This window comes from Mercenaria mercenaria, chromosome 17, assembly GCF_021730395.1.
Source record: "Mercenaria mercenaria strain notata chromosome 17, MADL_Memer_1, whole genome shotgun sequence".
In the NCBI taxonomy this organism is placed as follows: Eukaryota; Metazoa; Mollusca; class Bivalvia; order Venerida; family Veneridae; genus Mercenaria; species Mercenaria mercenaria.
Window position 1 is genome coordinate 41,755,704 of NC_069377.1, and position 15,162 is coordinate 41,770,865.

General features: G+C 36.5%; 1 protein-coding gene across 1 annotated transcript in view; it reads right to left on the reverse strand.

Annotated features, from left to right (window-relative positions):
* The window catches only part of LOC123536276 (uncharacterized), an 88,069-nt gene extending 73,010 nt beyond the window's left edge, over window positions 1-15,059 (reverse strand). Inside the window, exons 1-5 of the mRNA XM_053527806.1 lie at window positions 14,889-15,059; window positions 9,778-9,886; window positions 6,008-6,118; window positions 5,497-5,624; window positions 1,928-1,984 (exon numbers count right to left, since the gene is read on the reverse strand). Coding sequence (XP_053383781.1) covers window positions 1,928-1,984; window positions 5,497-5,624; window positions 6,008-6,118; window positions 9,778-9,865 — 384 coding nt within the window. The 5' untranslated portion in view covers window positions 9,866-9,886; window positions 14,889-15,059. The remainder of the gene's footprint in view (window positions 1-1,927; window positions 1,985-5,496; window positions 5,625-6,007; window positions 6,119-9,777; window positions 9,887-14,888) is intronic.
* Window positions 15,060-15,162: the final 103 nt, after the last annotated feature.

The window sequence follows — 15,162 nt, forward strand, 5'->3', positions numbered from 1 at the left end:
AAGTCCACACAAAAATCTTTATCAGGAAAGACTGGTCAAAATACACCTCAAAATTGGATTTAGCATGTTTGTTGTACTACAGAAAAGTGGTCTCGATTTTTCCCTACGACTAGTAATGAAAAAGTTACAATAAAAGCTATTTAAAGTAACAACAAAGGGAAGTAATTCTAAAGAAGGGAACTGCGCATGACACTTCGTCTCATGATGGTGTATAATTGTGCAAAGTTACATCAAAATCCCTCCATGCATGAAGAAGAAATGCTTCGGACAAAGTCATTCTTGTATCTGACCTTTGGCCTCTAAGTGTGACCTTGACCTTAGGCCTAGTGACCTGGATCTTGCGCATGACACTCCGTCTCGTGGTGGTAAACATTTGTGCCAAGTTATATCAAAATCCCTCAATGCATGAAGAAGAAATGCTCCGACAAGGTTTTTATTCTTGTATCCTTTGACCTCTAAGTGTGACCTTGACCTTAGACCTAGGGACCTAGTTCTTGCGTAAGACACTCCGCATCGTGGTGGTAAACATTTGTGCCAAGATATATCAAAATCCCTCCATGCATGAAGAAGATATGCTCCGGACAAAGTTCTTTAAGAAAATATGATAAAGGGGAATAACTCAAAAAATAGGCAAGGTAGAGTTATTGTTCTTGCACACTGCACTTTCCTCCCAATGTTTCTATCAGTGTATGAAGTTTGAAGAAAATCCCTCCAGTACTTTTGGGTTATGCTCCGGACAAAATGTTTTTAAGAAAATATGATAAAGGGAATAAACTCAAAAAATAGGCAAGGTAGAGTTATTGTTCTTGCACACTGCACTTCCTCCCAATGTGTTCTATCAGTGTAATGAAGTTTGAAGAAAATCCCTCCAGTACTTTTGGAGTTATCTCCGGACAAATTTTTTTAAGAAAATAAGATAAAGGGGAATAACTCAAAAAATAGGCAAGGTAGAGTTATTGTTCTTGCACACTGCACTTCCTCCCAATGTGTTCTATCAGTGTATGAAGTTTGAAGAAAATCCCTCAAGTACTTTTGGAGTTATGCTCCGGACAAATATCGTTGCGGACGCACGGACGGACGGACAGACGGACGCACGGACGGAGAGCATTTCTAATATCCCCTTCACCTTTGGTGGGGGGATAAAAAATCAGAATGGAACCTGCTTCACACATGCACAACTAGGCTTGGTACTAATAATGATTACAAGGTTTGATGGAAATCAGGCAAAAAATAGCCCGAACAAATTCTCTCTACAGATGTACAGATGGACTGACGGACAGAACGGAATCCAGTATAGCCCCTAGATACTAGCTGGGGGTATAAATACTGTCAGGGTAAACCATGAGAGAAGTGTGCATGTTGTATATCGAATACAAAGAGTTTTGAACAAGTGCAGATCATATTTTGTCTGCCTGGTAAGTTGATGGGAAAAGGACCTATTTAGTTTTTCTTTGATTTTTGACCACTGTTTTTATGTTAGTTTACTGGTCAATTCAGAGTCGTTCCCCATAGATCTTCTTGGGTAGGTACCATCTCTAGGTGATATCCGAAAATACCTATCATGTTATGGTAAATTCCACAATCAACCAACAAATGGTATGTGGTGAATACTATGCATCACTATCATTAAATGTTTTGACAAAAGTTAAACAATGTCTTTACCAAACTCAATAATAATGAAACTAAATCTGTAGATTCTAAAATTAACCTTTAGCATGCTAGGTAAATTGTCGTCATGTCGTCTGCTAAAATTGTTAAGTTCATTCAATTTGCTCCAAAATTGGAAGAAATATTGTCAGAGTAGCAAACAGCTTGGAACCTGATCAGACGCCGATTTAATCGGCGTCTGATCTGGTTCCAAGCTGTTTGCAAAGGCTGTTAAATTCGCCTGCAGCAGGCTAAGGGTTAAACAAAGGCTGTTACTTACACCAGTTATTCCATGTGCAACTCTCAGATGCTTTGAAACAGCTGTATCTTTTTCTACCTACAAAGTAAGATAAAATTAATTTAAGTAACCATGACCTTGACCCTATGTCATCAATAACCAAACAAGAGGGTCATGATGACCCTGGATCGCTCACCTGAGTTATATGAGCTACATGTTTCAAATGTCAAACTGATGCTAAAATATTAAGAAAGTAGGTCAGTAGGTCAGTAGGTCAAAGTCATGGTCACTGAAAGTCACTTTTAAGATCAGTGTGCAAAACTGTACATGTCACCCAAATTTCAAGGCTGTATCTTAAAAAAACACACAAGAAAGTAGGTTAGTAAGACACATTCATGGTCACCTAAAGTCAGTTTCATGATCAGTGTGCAAAACTGAACATGTCATCCAAATTTCAAGGCTGTATCTTAAACAAGAGGGCCATGAAGGCCCTGTATCGCTCACCTGATCTATTGACCTAAAGATCATCAAGATTAACATCCTGACCAAGTTTCATTAAGATATGGTCATAAATGTGGCCTCTAAAGTATTAACTAGCTTTTCCTTCGATTTGACCCAGTGACCTAGTTTTTGACCAGACATGACCCAGATTCAAATTTGACCTAAAGATCACCAAGATTAACATTCTGACTAAGTTTCGTGAGGATACAGGCATAAATGTGACCTCTAAAGTGTTAACAAGCTTTTCCTTTGATTTGACCTAGTGACCTACTTTTTGAACCCACCTGACCCAGATTTGAATCTGACTTATAGATCATCAAGATTAACATTCTGACCAAGTTTCATTATGATATGGTCGTAAATGTGGCCTCTACAGTGTAAACTAGCTTTTCCTTTGATTTGACCTGATGACCTAGTTTTTGATCCTACATGACCTAGATTCAAACTGGACCTTGAGATCATCAAGATTAACATTCTGACCAAGTTTCATGAAGATACAGTCAAAAATCTGGCTTCTGCAGTGTTAACAAGCTTTTCCTTTGATTTGACCTGGTGACCTAGTTTCTGACCCTGGATGACCCAATGTCAAAATCGTCCAAGACTTCATTGAGTGTAACATTCTGACCAAGTTTCATTAAGATTGGGCCCAAATTGTGACCTCTAGAGTGTTAACAAGCTTTTCCTTTGATTTGACCTGGTGACCTGGTTTTTGACCCAAGATGACCCAATATCAAACTCGTCCAAGATTTTATTGAAAGTAACATTCTGACCAAGTTTCATTAAGATTGGGCCAAAAATATGACCTCTAGAATGTTAACAAGCTTTTCCATCGATTTGACCTGGTGACCTAGTTTTTGACCCTGGATGACCCAATATCAAACTCGTCCAAGATTTTATTAAGGGTAACATTCTGACCAAGTTTCATTCAGATTTGGCTAAAATTGTGACCTCTAGAGCTTAACAAGCTTTTCCTTCGATCTGACCTGGTGACCTAGGTTTTGACCCCAGATGACCCAGTATCAAACTTGTCCAAGATTTTATTGAGGGTAACATTCTAAGTTGCATTAAGTTTGGGCCAAAATTGTGACCTCTAGGGTGTTAACAGTCAAATTGTTGACAACGGACGATTGATGACGGACGGACGACGGACGCTGACGGACGACGGACACAGGGCGATCACTAAAGCTCACCTTTGAGCATTTTCAGGTGAGCTAAAAATAAGAAAGTAGGTCAAGGTCAAGCAACCTCTAAATCACTTGGGATCATCAGGTAATTATAATTAAACAGTCTAGGAAATATGATCTCATAATTTTTAATATTTTTTCCCTAAATAACTTATGAATTATACATATAACAAGTGACCCCCAGGGCGGGGCCTCATTACACCCCTGGGGCATAATTCGAACAATCTTTTTAGAGATCAACTTGGCAATGATACATACCAACTATCAAAGGACTAGACCTTGAACATTCAGACAAGAAGATTTTCAAATTTGTTTTCCTATATAAGTCTATATAAACCATGTGACCCCCGGGGCGGGGCCATATTTGACCCTAGGGAAAAATCTGAACAATCTTTGTAGAGGACCACTAGATGATGCTACATACCAAATATCAAAGCCCTAGGCCCTGTGGTTTTGGACAAGAAGATTTTCAAATTTTTCCCTATATAAATCTATGCAAACCATGTGACCCCCCCCCCCACCCCTGGGAGGGGGGCATATCTGACCCTAGGGGGATAATTTGAACAAACTTGATAGAGCCCTAGCTATTGTGGTTTTGGACAAGAAGACTTTTAAAGTTTTTCCTTTCGGTTGCCATGGCAACCAGAGTTCTGTACAGAATTCATTTCTTTGACTAATTTTTACTGAGGATCATGCAAGGAACATTCCTGTGAAGTTTCATCAAAGTTGGACTGGTGGTTTAGGCTGGGGGATGTTGACGGATGCCGGACAATCACTGACCACAAAAGCTCACCCTTGAGCACTTTGTGCTCAGGTGAGCTAAAAAGAAAAACAGAAAACTCAGTATGGGATTAGAACTACTACCCATCTGCCCTCCAAAATTTCTAAATTCAGAAAAGATAAATCAGACCAATGCCTTTGACCAATGCCCCATAGAGGAATTTTAGAAGTACCAGATTAATTCAGTTATGTTGACCTTGAACTTGACCCCACTGACCCCATATGCAATACAAACCTTGGTTTTACTATAAACTACCTGTAGGCCAAGAACCATTTCAGTATCTCTACCAAAAACTAGAGTAACTGAAAGGAAATGAAAATCTTGAGTCACCCATCCATCCATCTGCCCATCCATCAAACATTATTGCAAATCTAATAACCTAGTTTTCAACTTCCAGAAGCCTGTTTAATTACTTAAGGCCCTGAATATAATATAATATGTTGTGAAATAAGCTGCACTTATATCAGATCTAAAAGGACTACTGTGACATCATTAATATTCAGGGGGAACTTAATTCATGGATTTCCTTTTTACATCAATCCACAAAATACAAGCGGGCCATGATGGCCCTATATTGCTCACCTGAGCATAGTTGCTTGCAAGAACAAATTTCTTAGCTAAGCTTTAAAAACAAGAAAATTAGAAGAGTGGGTCAAGGTAAAGATTATGCAAGATTACTTTTGATACCTGTTAAAAAATATTACAGGTGGTCCAAATCCTTTTGCTGTAGCTTAGAAAACAAGAAAGTAGGTCAGTAGGTCACACTGATGGTCACTGAAAGTCTGTTTAAAGACTTGCATGCAAAACTATACATGTCATCCAAATTTCAAAGCTGTATCTTAAACAAGAGGGCCATGATGGCCCTATATTGCTCACCTGAGTAACATTACTCATAATGGTAAGATCAAGTTTTGACATAGATCACATAGGCATACACATTAAATATCATCAGGATAAATATTTTCTTGTAAGGGGTGAACAGAAAATTATGCAGTATCTTTAGCAAATGGATCAATTCTTTTCAATATAAATGTGTTGAAATTCATTGCCTGCCTATTATTTCATAAGAAAAGATATCAATTACTTGTATTTAGTTCAGGCAAAGCACAGATTATAATACTTCAGTTCCTTCATAACTGTAATACCTCTTTTTTATTTTTAGTTGACTTTCTGGATTTCCTCCTAGATAAAGACTCTGACTTTGTCCTTTTTCTTCCCCTCCCACTCATACTCCCACAAGAAGAATCATCTGTACTTGTATTCTCTAATACCACTGAAACCAAAAACTTCTACCTAACTTCTTATAGGGATCACAGAGAAACTACCTAGCTTATATTTCTATGAAAATGAGAATGCGGCAACACTGAAAAGATTAAACAAGGCATTAAATTGTAACATTCTGTACAAATTGCATTGAAAATTTAATAAATGAAACTCTTTTGATTGAAATTCCAAACACCTGTAAGTAATGTAATTCTTTTATTTTCATTCTGTTTTCCATTGCCTCAAATTTTAACCTGATGTGCTTTCTGATTAACCAACCTGTTTCTACATAAAAACTTCAATTCATAGTTTAATTCCTAAGAGAAAAAAATCACATGTAATCAACAAAAATGCAGTTTTAAATTAAAGAAATGTACATGTATTATAATTTACCACAGTGTTTACTCCTGCTCTTCTTTGTATGCCTCTGTTTATCAGTTTTTCTTGGTTCAGCAACAAATAATGCCCCACCTTGACCTGGAGATGACAACCGAGCTTGGAATACTGGAAACATGGCAATAAACAAAATATTCTCATAGAGACTACAGCTATCACTATAGACAATTAATACACTAAGAGGCTGCTTTGATACAGAGAAGGTAAATGTTAGGATCATGACCTTTGACTTGAAGAGTGACTTTGACCTTTAAACTTTAAAGATAGGGAGCTGACAAATATTTAAACTTTTTCATCTTTGACCTCTAAGTGTGACCTTGACCTTGAACATAATGACCTGGGTAATGAGTTTTGCGCATCATCTTGATGAGGTAAACAATCGATGCTAGTTGTATGAAAATCTTTGGAGCAGTTTAGACGAAAGCTGTTTAACATCCCACCTCCAAGTGTGACCTTGACCTTAGTCCTAGTGATGGAGTTGTGCACTTTGCATGTTGTCTTGACGAGGTAAATAACTGGTGCTAGTTTTAACAAAAGCTTCTCATTGGACTATGACCTAGGTTGTTCACTCGGCCCTTCCTAATGTGACATTGACCTTGAACTTAATGACCCAATGTTACAATAAATTCCCCTCCCCCCATCCTGAAAATCCCCTCCTAGGTGCAGATTTTCTAGAAAATAATCACATCCGGCTCCCTGAACATATTGTCCCACTACCTATTGTTGAGCCCAATTGCACTGAATTTGACACAGTTGTCAGAATGGCTGTTTGACGTGTGTGGGTGCATGTGTACGAGCACTGATGTAATAACATATTTGTGCATCCATGAAATCTTGTCCCATTTGTTAATGAGAAGCAAGAAGCATTTTCAATGAGATAGCATGTCTCTTGCAAGACCCAGGTCATGACTCTAAAAGGTCAAGGTCACACTAGGGGTCAAAGACAGACATACCGACAAATGCATTGTAAAGGAGAGATAAATTTACTGGGTGAGGGGGGTGGGGTTGAGATTTGTTAGGAAGATTTTCAAGGGAAGTGGGGGTATACTTCCTGTCACTCTGTGTCAACCCTTACAGAAGCAAGCCTCTGTGGCGTACATGCTGCGTACTTGCTGTGTATATGCCGCGAACACAGTAATACGCCAGAGGAGTACATTTTACATACACCGCATGCCGCGTACATGCCGCGTACTATTTCGAAGAGTACACAGCATGTACGCAGGAGGTCACTAGTACACTTCAAGTACGCAGCACAGACTCTGAAAATTTAAGGAGTACACTGCATGTACGCAGGAGGGACTTGTACAAGAAGATAGTACACTGCATGTACACCGCAGATACTTTGAAATTTGTGCAGTACACTTCATATACACGGGAAAGACTTGTACAATTTCTTTTGGCATTTATACTTAGTTTTTTTTATAAGTTAAAGTCTGAAGTAAACTTCATATACGCGGGAGGGACTTGTTCATTTTCTTTTGGTGTTTATACTTTAAATTTTTTTAGGTAAAAGTCTGAAGTACACTTCATGTAGGAAGGATTTGTACATTTTTTTTTTTTTTTGGAAGCAAGAACTTGATTTCCGAGTAACTTTTATCTTAATAGCATAGAATAGTTCAGATTATTCTGAACAATGAAAATTTGCCAAACTATTGTATGGTGTAAGGTTATGCATTGTTGTTTATTACATATTTTCTAACAGCATTTTCAAAAGCATGCATTATTTGATTACAGTGTACTGTAGGACAATGCTATTACTTTTTTCACGAGTTCGCTATATATTTCTTCGCTCTTTGCTCTCTCCTGATTTTCTCAAAAACCTAAAAAAATATTTAAATTATTTTTTCGCTCGCCGCCTCAATTTTTTCAGAAAAAAATCTGATGAACAACTTATCAATTTGGTGTGGCCTAATGTTAACATTTGTTCATATAATCACACTTTCTATTGTTTCTATAAAAACAAACAAACAACAAGAAATGTCACAGTAGATGACAAATGCCCTCGAATAAGTTATTGAGTGGAACAGGAATTTTTGTCAAATTCTGAATTTTGTTTGATTTAGAAAAGGCTGCACATGCACAGTAAAACCTGTACACAGCAGTTTCGCGACAAGAGTACACAGCATGTACGCCGCAGGAGTACACAGCATGTACGCCGCAGGAGTACACAGCATGTACACCGCAGGGGTAGTACACCGCAGGCTCATTTGCATGTGAAAAGTGTATGTGCCGCGTACATGCTGCGTACTATTTCTCTGCCTACTAGATTCCTCCAGCGTACATCCTGTGTACTATGTAGTCCACAGCATGTACGCAGCAAGTAGTACGCGGCAGAGCTCATTTGCATGTCAAAAGTGTACTACAAACGTACTATCTGTGTATGTGCGGTGTATATCCTGCGTACTATTTAAAGCCCTTGATTTCAGTACACATCATGTACGCGTCAAATACGCTGTATGTACACAGCAAGAGTACGCGGCAGGCCATTTTCTTCTGTAAAGGAAGTCCTCTGCATGTAATCTTGATGAAGTAAACAACTGATGCAAGTTTTATGAAAATGAAATTTTAAAGCTGTTTTAGACAATAAAGTTAGAAGATATGAAGCAGACATGACAGACTGACACACAAACAGATGGACCAATGGGTATGCATGACATGTACACTTATATTTGATCCAATGTAGCACACAGCTGTGAACATATATATATCTCTAAACATATTCACAATCTGACTAAAGTACATCTCCTACTACGCTACGCTTAGGATCTGAAGACGAGCTATTGATAGCCTCGTTCTGATGACCCTTCCGCTAGCCAATCAGAAGGCTTACTTACAACATTTTGTAAGATCTATATTTAGTCTGGGTTTTTCATATTAACAATTTTTACGACAACCACATTGCGACTACGCCCTTGTGTTTTGAGAGAAATCATATGTCATGGTACGGACTTGGTCACGTAAGGAGCCAGATAGCCAGTTAGCTCAGTCGGTAGGGCACTTGCCATGTAAGCGAGGGGTCCCGGGTTCGAGCCCCGGACTGACTGCACATTTTTCTTACTCTTTGACATTTGAAGCTATTTTGATGGTTCAGCCAAATGCTTGTTGAAACAAGTCGTCTGATTGGTTCAAATAAAAACAGATTTGCGAAAATAAAAAAAAGTAATATTGGAAATCCAAAATATACAGAAGACGAATGTGAATGGGTCATTCTCAGATCTTCGTTTAGAAGATCAAGAACTTTAGTCAGATTGACATATTCATAGAAGGTAAATGAAAGCAAAAGGGCAATGATGACCCTAGGTCCCTCACATGACCTTCAGTATTTGACCGTGAAATGTAGGACACAGTAACACTTGTGTTTAGTATGAAAGTCATAAATGCTGAAATACTCAAAGACGTAATCAGGACTTATAAGCTCTGTGACCTTGTCCTTGAACATATAACATCAAAAAATTAGTCAGGATGCACTGAAGATGAGTCCTTAAAAATTAGTCAAGATGCACTGTCTCAATTATATGTAGCATGAAAACAAAACAGCTGAAAAAAAACACACATTCTAAATAAACAGGACAAAGTTTATACACATAACAAGGTGGCTATCACAGGTAGAAACTTCTAAGACAACTCTTTCTGGGTTTAAAATTATGTATTTTATTTAATGATACCTTATGCTAAAAAAACAACTTTCCCATTCCAGTAGTAGGGCAATACCTACACTTGATTTCCTTAAAGGGAAGTTTCCCATACTGATAGCAGAGTGACTTTACCTTTCAAAATCTTATCCCGTATCTTTTTTTGCTCTTTTTCTTCAGACACACCAGTTAACTTTCTTCTCTCTCGGCAACTTCTACCCATTGATCATAATCTCAGGGGCCACTGTAAAATATGCAATCATTAAAATTTTTATGATGATGATGATGATGATGAACAGTCTGCATGTGTTAGATGGGACAAATATGTCGCGAAACTAGAGAACTGACCTTGGAAATACTGACGACAATTATTCAGAAACAACATCTGTGCTTCATGACTATTTCATGCCGAACAAGAATAAAGAATTTGAACGATTTGGGTTCAGAAATCTAAAACAAAATAAAGGCAAAATAATAGATATATATGTTACTAAATTACGACTGAAGGCGGAACATTGTGAATTCAGTGACAAGGATAGTGAAATCAAAAGCCATATAAATACAAGGATGCGTATCAAAAATATTAGAATAAAGTGCTTAGAAGAAGAAAAGGAATTGAAAGTTATACATGTATATTAATTTTAGCAAGGAGTATCGAAATGGTGGAAAAGCAAGCACACACAATGGACAAACTTGAAAGTCTTCCTGTAAACAAAATTAAGAGACATCATTCCCAGCGACGAAAACTAGAAAATCCTGCGTGTTAGAAAGAAAAACGGAAGTGTAGAAACTGCGGAGGAACATCCACATGCGAGAAAATGTCCAGCCCTTGGCGAAAAATGCAACTACTGTCATAAAAGAAACTCTTTCATTGTAGTATGTCAGAAACAACTGAATTCAAAAGAACAACTGTAGACACGAAATATCCAAAAATAACAATGGCTCTGAAACCATCAGTGAAAATGAATCTAGTTCTGAAACAGATGAGACCAACCGACTGACCGATTGTCAGAGGGAGGGGTATATTGCGAGGGGTACAATGAGTGGTATATTGTTTTGCAAATGTTGGTCGGTCATTATGTCGGACGGTCCATAGACCAATTCGCTTCCGGATGATAACTCAAAAAGGCTTGGGCCTAGGATCATGAATCCTAAAAGTTGATAGGGAGGTTGGTTATGACCAGCAAATGACCACTATTGATTTTGAGGTCAGTAGGCCGAAAGTCAAGGTCACAGTGGTCCGGAACAGTTAAACAGTTTCCTGACAATAACTTGAAAATGCTTGGGCCTAGGATCACAAAACTTAATAGGGAGGTTAATCATGACAAGCAAATGAACCTATTGATTTTGAGGTATGTGGGTCAAGGTCACAGTGACCCGGAACAGTGAAACCGTTTTTGTACGATAACTTCAGAACACTTGGGCCTAGGATCATGAAACTTAATAGGGAGGTTGATAGTGACCAGCAAATAACTCCTATTGATTTGAGGTCATTATGCCAAAGGTCAAGGTCACAGTGACCTGGAACAGTTAAACCATTTACAGACGATAACTTCAGAACGCTTGGGCCTAGGATCACGAAACTTAAAAGAGAAGTAGATCATAACCAGCAGATGACCCCTATTAATTTTGAGGTCAGTAGGTCGAAGGTCAAGGTCACATTGACCCAGAACAGTAGAACTTTTTTGCCAGATAACTAGAGAATGCTTTGGTCTAAAATCACATTTGACAAACGTCCAGAGCACAGTGAACAAATAATTTATGTTCCTTACTGAATGCATCAAGGTGGTTTCATGTTCTACGAGCTCTTGTTTAGATATTCATAAATGGCAAAAGTAAGTTCAAAGTTTTGATTAATGAAACAGACAATTATCTTACCGATTTGAACTAAACTTATATCAAAATCTGTTTTCAAATCTAACCACTGCATTTATTTAAAAGAAAATACATGTTGCCATTTTCAGCATACACAGAAGTAGTGCAAGGTGTGGACAAGATATTTTTAAAATTTAGAAATGATCCAAAATTCCTTTTAGGGATTTCGTTTCACTTAAAAAGAATTTGTAAGAGTTACCAACGTCCCCCACCTAGAGACATTTTTCACAAAACATATTGCATGCCATTACAACATCTTTTAAGTAATGGGACGTGGGATCAAAAACTCACTTGAGGTGTAAAACTTTTCACGTGAGGAAGACATCCAACTGAGGTTAGTGTCTCGATCTAGGTACTATACTGAGCCCCAAAAAATGTCTGGAGGAGCACCTGGAGCCTTTCCCCACCAACAAAACCTAGGAAAAGTTCATTGTGTTATTTCGGTGTTACTCCCGATCAAACAAAATAAACATTGTTCCCGTTTTTGTTTGTTTATATTTTTATATAAATGAATATGCAAAAAGAGTTTGCTTGTTTCAGTGTAACCTCAAAATATAATATTACAATTATATATCAACAGTGAACGCCACATGCATTATATTTTCACAAGGGGTTAATGCTTTAGAATTCTGGGTTTTATCAACTTTTTGTTATGACCTTGGGTTTGATTGTCTGCAAATTCAAACATACCATCCATAGGAATGTCATCAATATTTTCTATGATTTTGAAAACTTGTATTAGGTCCATGCGATTTCTTCTATTGATCAGGTCGGCGTGACGTCACATCCGGAGCAATCGATTATGCAAATTACCTTGGAGGTGAAAGCAGGACCTCGCAATTCGTAGCGAATTAACTAGCGGTGTGGGTTGTGATGTTTTAATTCTCAAATAAAACAAATTAAGAGTCATCTTTTTTATCATCTGCAGTCCTTACGCTATGGTACAATCTATATATTTTTCAAAAAAAGTAGGGTTTTTGTGATAATTGATTTTGTTGCATTTTAAAACGGTCTGGAAAAAGTGACAGATTATGTATTGTCTGCTCTTCGGCGCTACGAATCAGATATCATAGAGCAAAGAAGATATTTTACTGTAAAGTATATTATTGTGTATATATATAAGAAATCAATCATTGTATATAGCCCTATATATGAACAATTTGTAGCCGTTTTCCTTTTTGTCATGTGATATATTACTGAATGTATGTATTATAGAAATGTATATGCTGATGCTGCCCACATAAAGTGGGACTCCTGCTTATTTGTAAATAAACTTGAAAAAAAAAAAATAAACTAAACTTAATTAAAACAAATTCCCAAGCTTATTCAACATTTTCTCAGTTTGCTATATATATATATTAATCTAAACTAAATATCTGAGAACAAAACATTTTTTTATTCAACTTCTTTGCTTGAAATCGTAGCAGTTGTTTCTTTCATCTCTTTCAAGTGTCTTGAATTTTTTTTTTCTTTTTAAGAAAGAACAGATCAAATAAATAGTAAATTAATTTTCTGATATTTTTATGTCTTTTTTAAATAAGCTGATTTTCTAAATGTTTTAATGCTCTGAAATAATTATATTGTTGCCATTTTCTGAAATGTACTTTGTGCGATATATTTTATTTAGTTAATGTAAAATGCTATAATGTCGAAGTACATTAAGTATGAAAGTCATTTAAATAAAGTTGAAAACTTATACTTTATTCTATATGTAATCTTATTGCAGACATTTTTTTTTTAAGAAATGTCCTTCCAGCCAAAAAATAGTTTGGTGAATTAATTTTAAAGTTTCAAATGAACTAAATGTTCGGGCTTGTGTATTGGTTAAAGTTTTTTAATGTAGTAGCTCTATTAATCCCTTTGTCAATTGACACGCAAATAACAATAATGTGCATCTTCCAAATATCATAAGACCCTGAAGGCATACATCAAACGGATAAGACAGGAAATTACCATAAGGCCCCAAAGGGGTACATCAGAGGGATAAAACAAACAGGAAATCAATCTATTAAAAAGTGATAGTCATTAGGAACTGGTCAAAACTGATTTTCATCAATATACCACATACTGATTGGTTTCCATAGTGATTTATGACTGGAATGAATGCTTTAATTTTGTGGTATGTGGAAGCAGTCAATTGTGACAGTCTAACAATTAACAAAAAAAAATGGATATTGAAAACTACAAGATATGACGAACATTATTCTAGACAAAGCGTGCAAATTATCGTTCTCAGTTTTAAATAATTGACAAAACAGAGATCAGTATTTTTTTAGTATTTTCGTAATTGGAAGTCATCAATTTATTGATACGTCCTGGCTTTTCGTAAAAAAGAAACTAGCATGCAGTTATTATATATATCTTTTTTATCTCCGCGTGTAACACAGTAGCTCTAGATGTCATATTACATTTAAAACAATTGTAACATATAAAAAACCGCTTTGTGTTATAAATGCTATTGTGATCCTGATACCCTTCGAGGGAGAAAAAAATCCCTTCTCCAGTATTTACGCATAATGTGCTATTAAGCTTTAAATTATGACACCTATCATTAAATTTCATACGAATGAGAATTTAGGTAAGAGGTGTTGATTTGATTAAATTTGGAGTGACTGAATCACTTTTGACACCACGGTATAAGCTAACTGGCTTTCAGAACTATTTTAATGGCAGGCTACTAAATAGAACGAGAAAAGTGAAACGAATGGAGAAACCTAATTAGATGAAATATATTTTCTGTTTTATTTACTTTAAAAAGACCTCCGATTTTTTAAATTATAATTTTCATCCAGTCCGTCACAAATATGAGACCTTGCAACTTACACGGATCAATGATGAATATCACGTCTGAAACCTAAAAAAGAAAGGTTTCTTTCTCGGGAGTGATTTCTGGAACATCATGCTACATTTTAAATTCACTGACTTATTAATATTGCCCAAAATTTTACTTTAAGCAAAGAAAAACAACCAGCACTAGTGAAACATGAAACGCTTTTCAATTACAATTTAGCGTTTGCTGTCACCTCCGCTTGTTGCTACGCAACGCGATACGCTGAAGTGCCCGGATATCCGACCTGATCAATGCAGCAATGTGGACAATTTAGTTTTACTCTTGTGAATACTTTGTCAATGTATATTGTTCTGTGACCAGATCTTTGGTCATCGATTTTGTTTTTCATTTGACTAACATATAAACAATGCATATGAGTGAAAAATAGATTTTTGAAACAATTTACACTAGACCAGTGCCTATGGGTCGAACAACATTGGGGCCGAAACGGCCGTAAATTTCATCATTAAAATTTGCGTTAAAAGAGTATGATATTTTGAAAAAATAGTATAGACATGAAGATAAGGAAGCAGTCTATTACTTTTACTGGTTGAACCTTAGAAGGACTGTTTCTAATTAGCAGTATTCATAGCTGTGTTATGGTAAACAAAATTCGTCTGTATCGTTCTATTTTCCTTGCGATTCATTCGAATCTAACAGCTCGAGTTTTTCGCAGGATATATTGTTTCATTCTTTAGAAATTTAGTTGAGTGAGTGTGTCTAAAAAGTGTCGAAATTATATCAGTAAGGAATTTCATTTTAAGATGATTTAAAAAATCGAATTTACTGTAAAGTTAGCTCTGTATCAGGTGCGC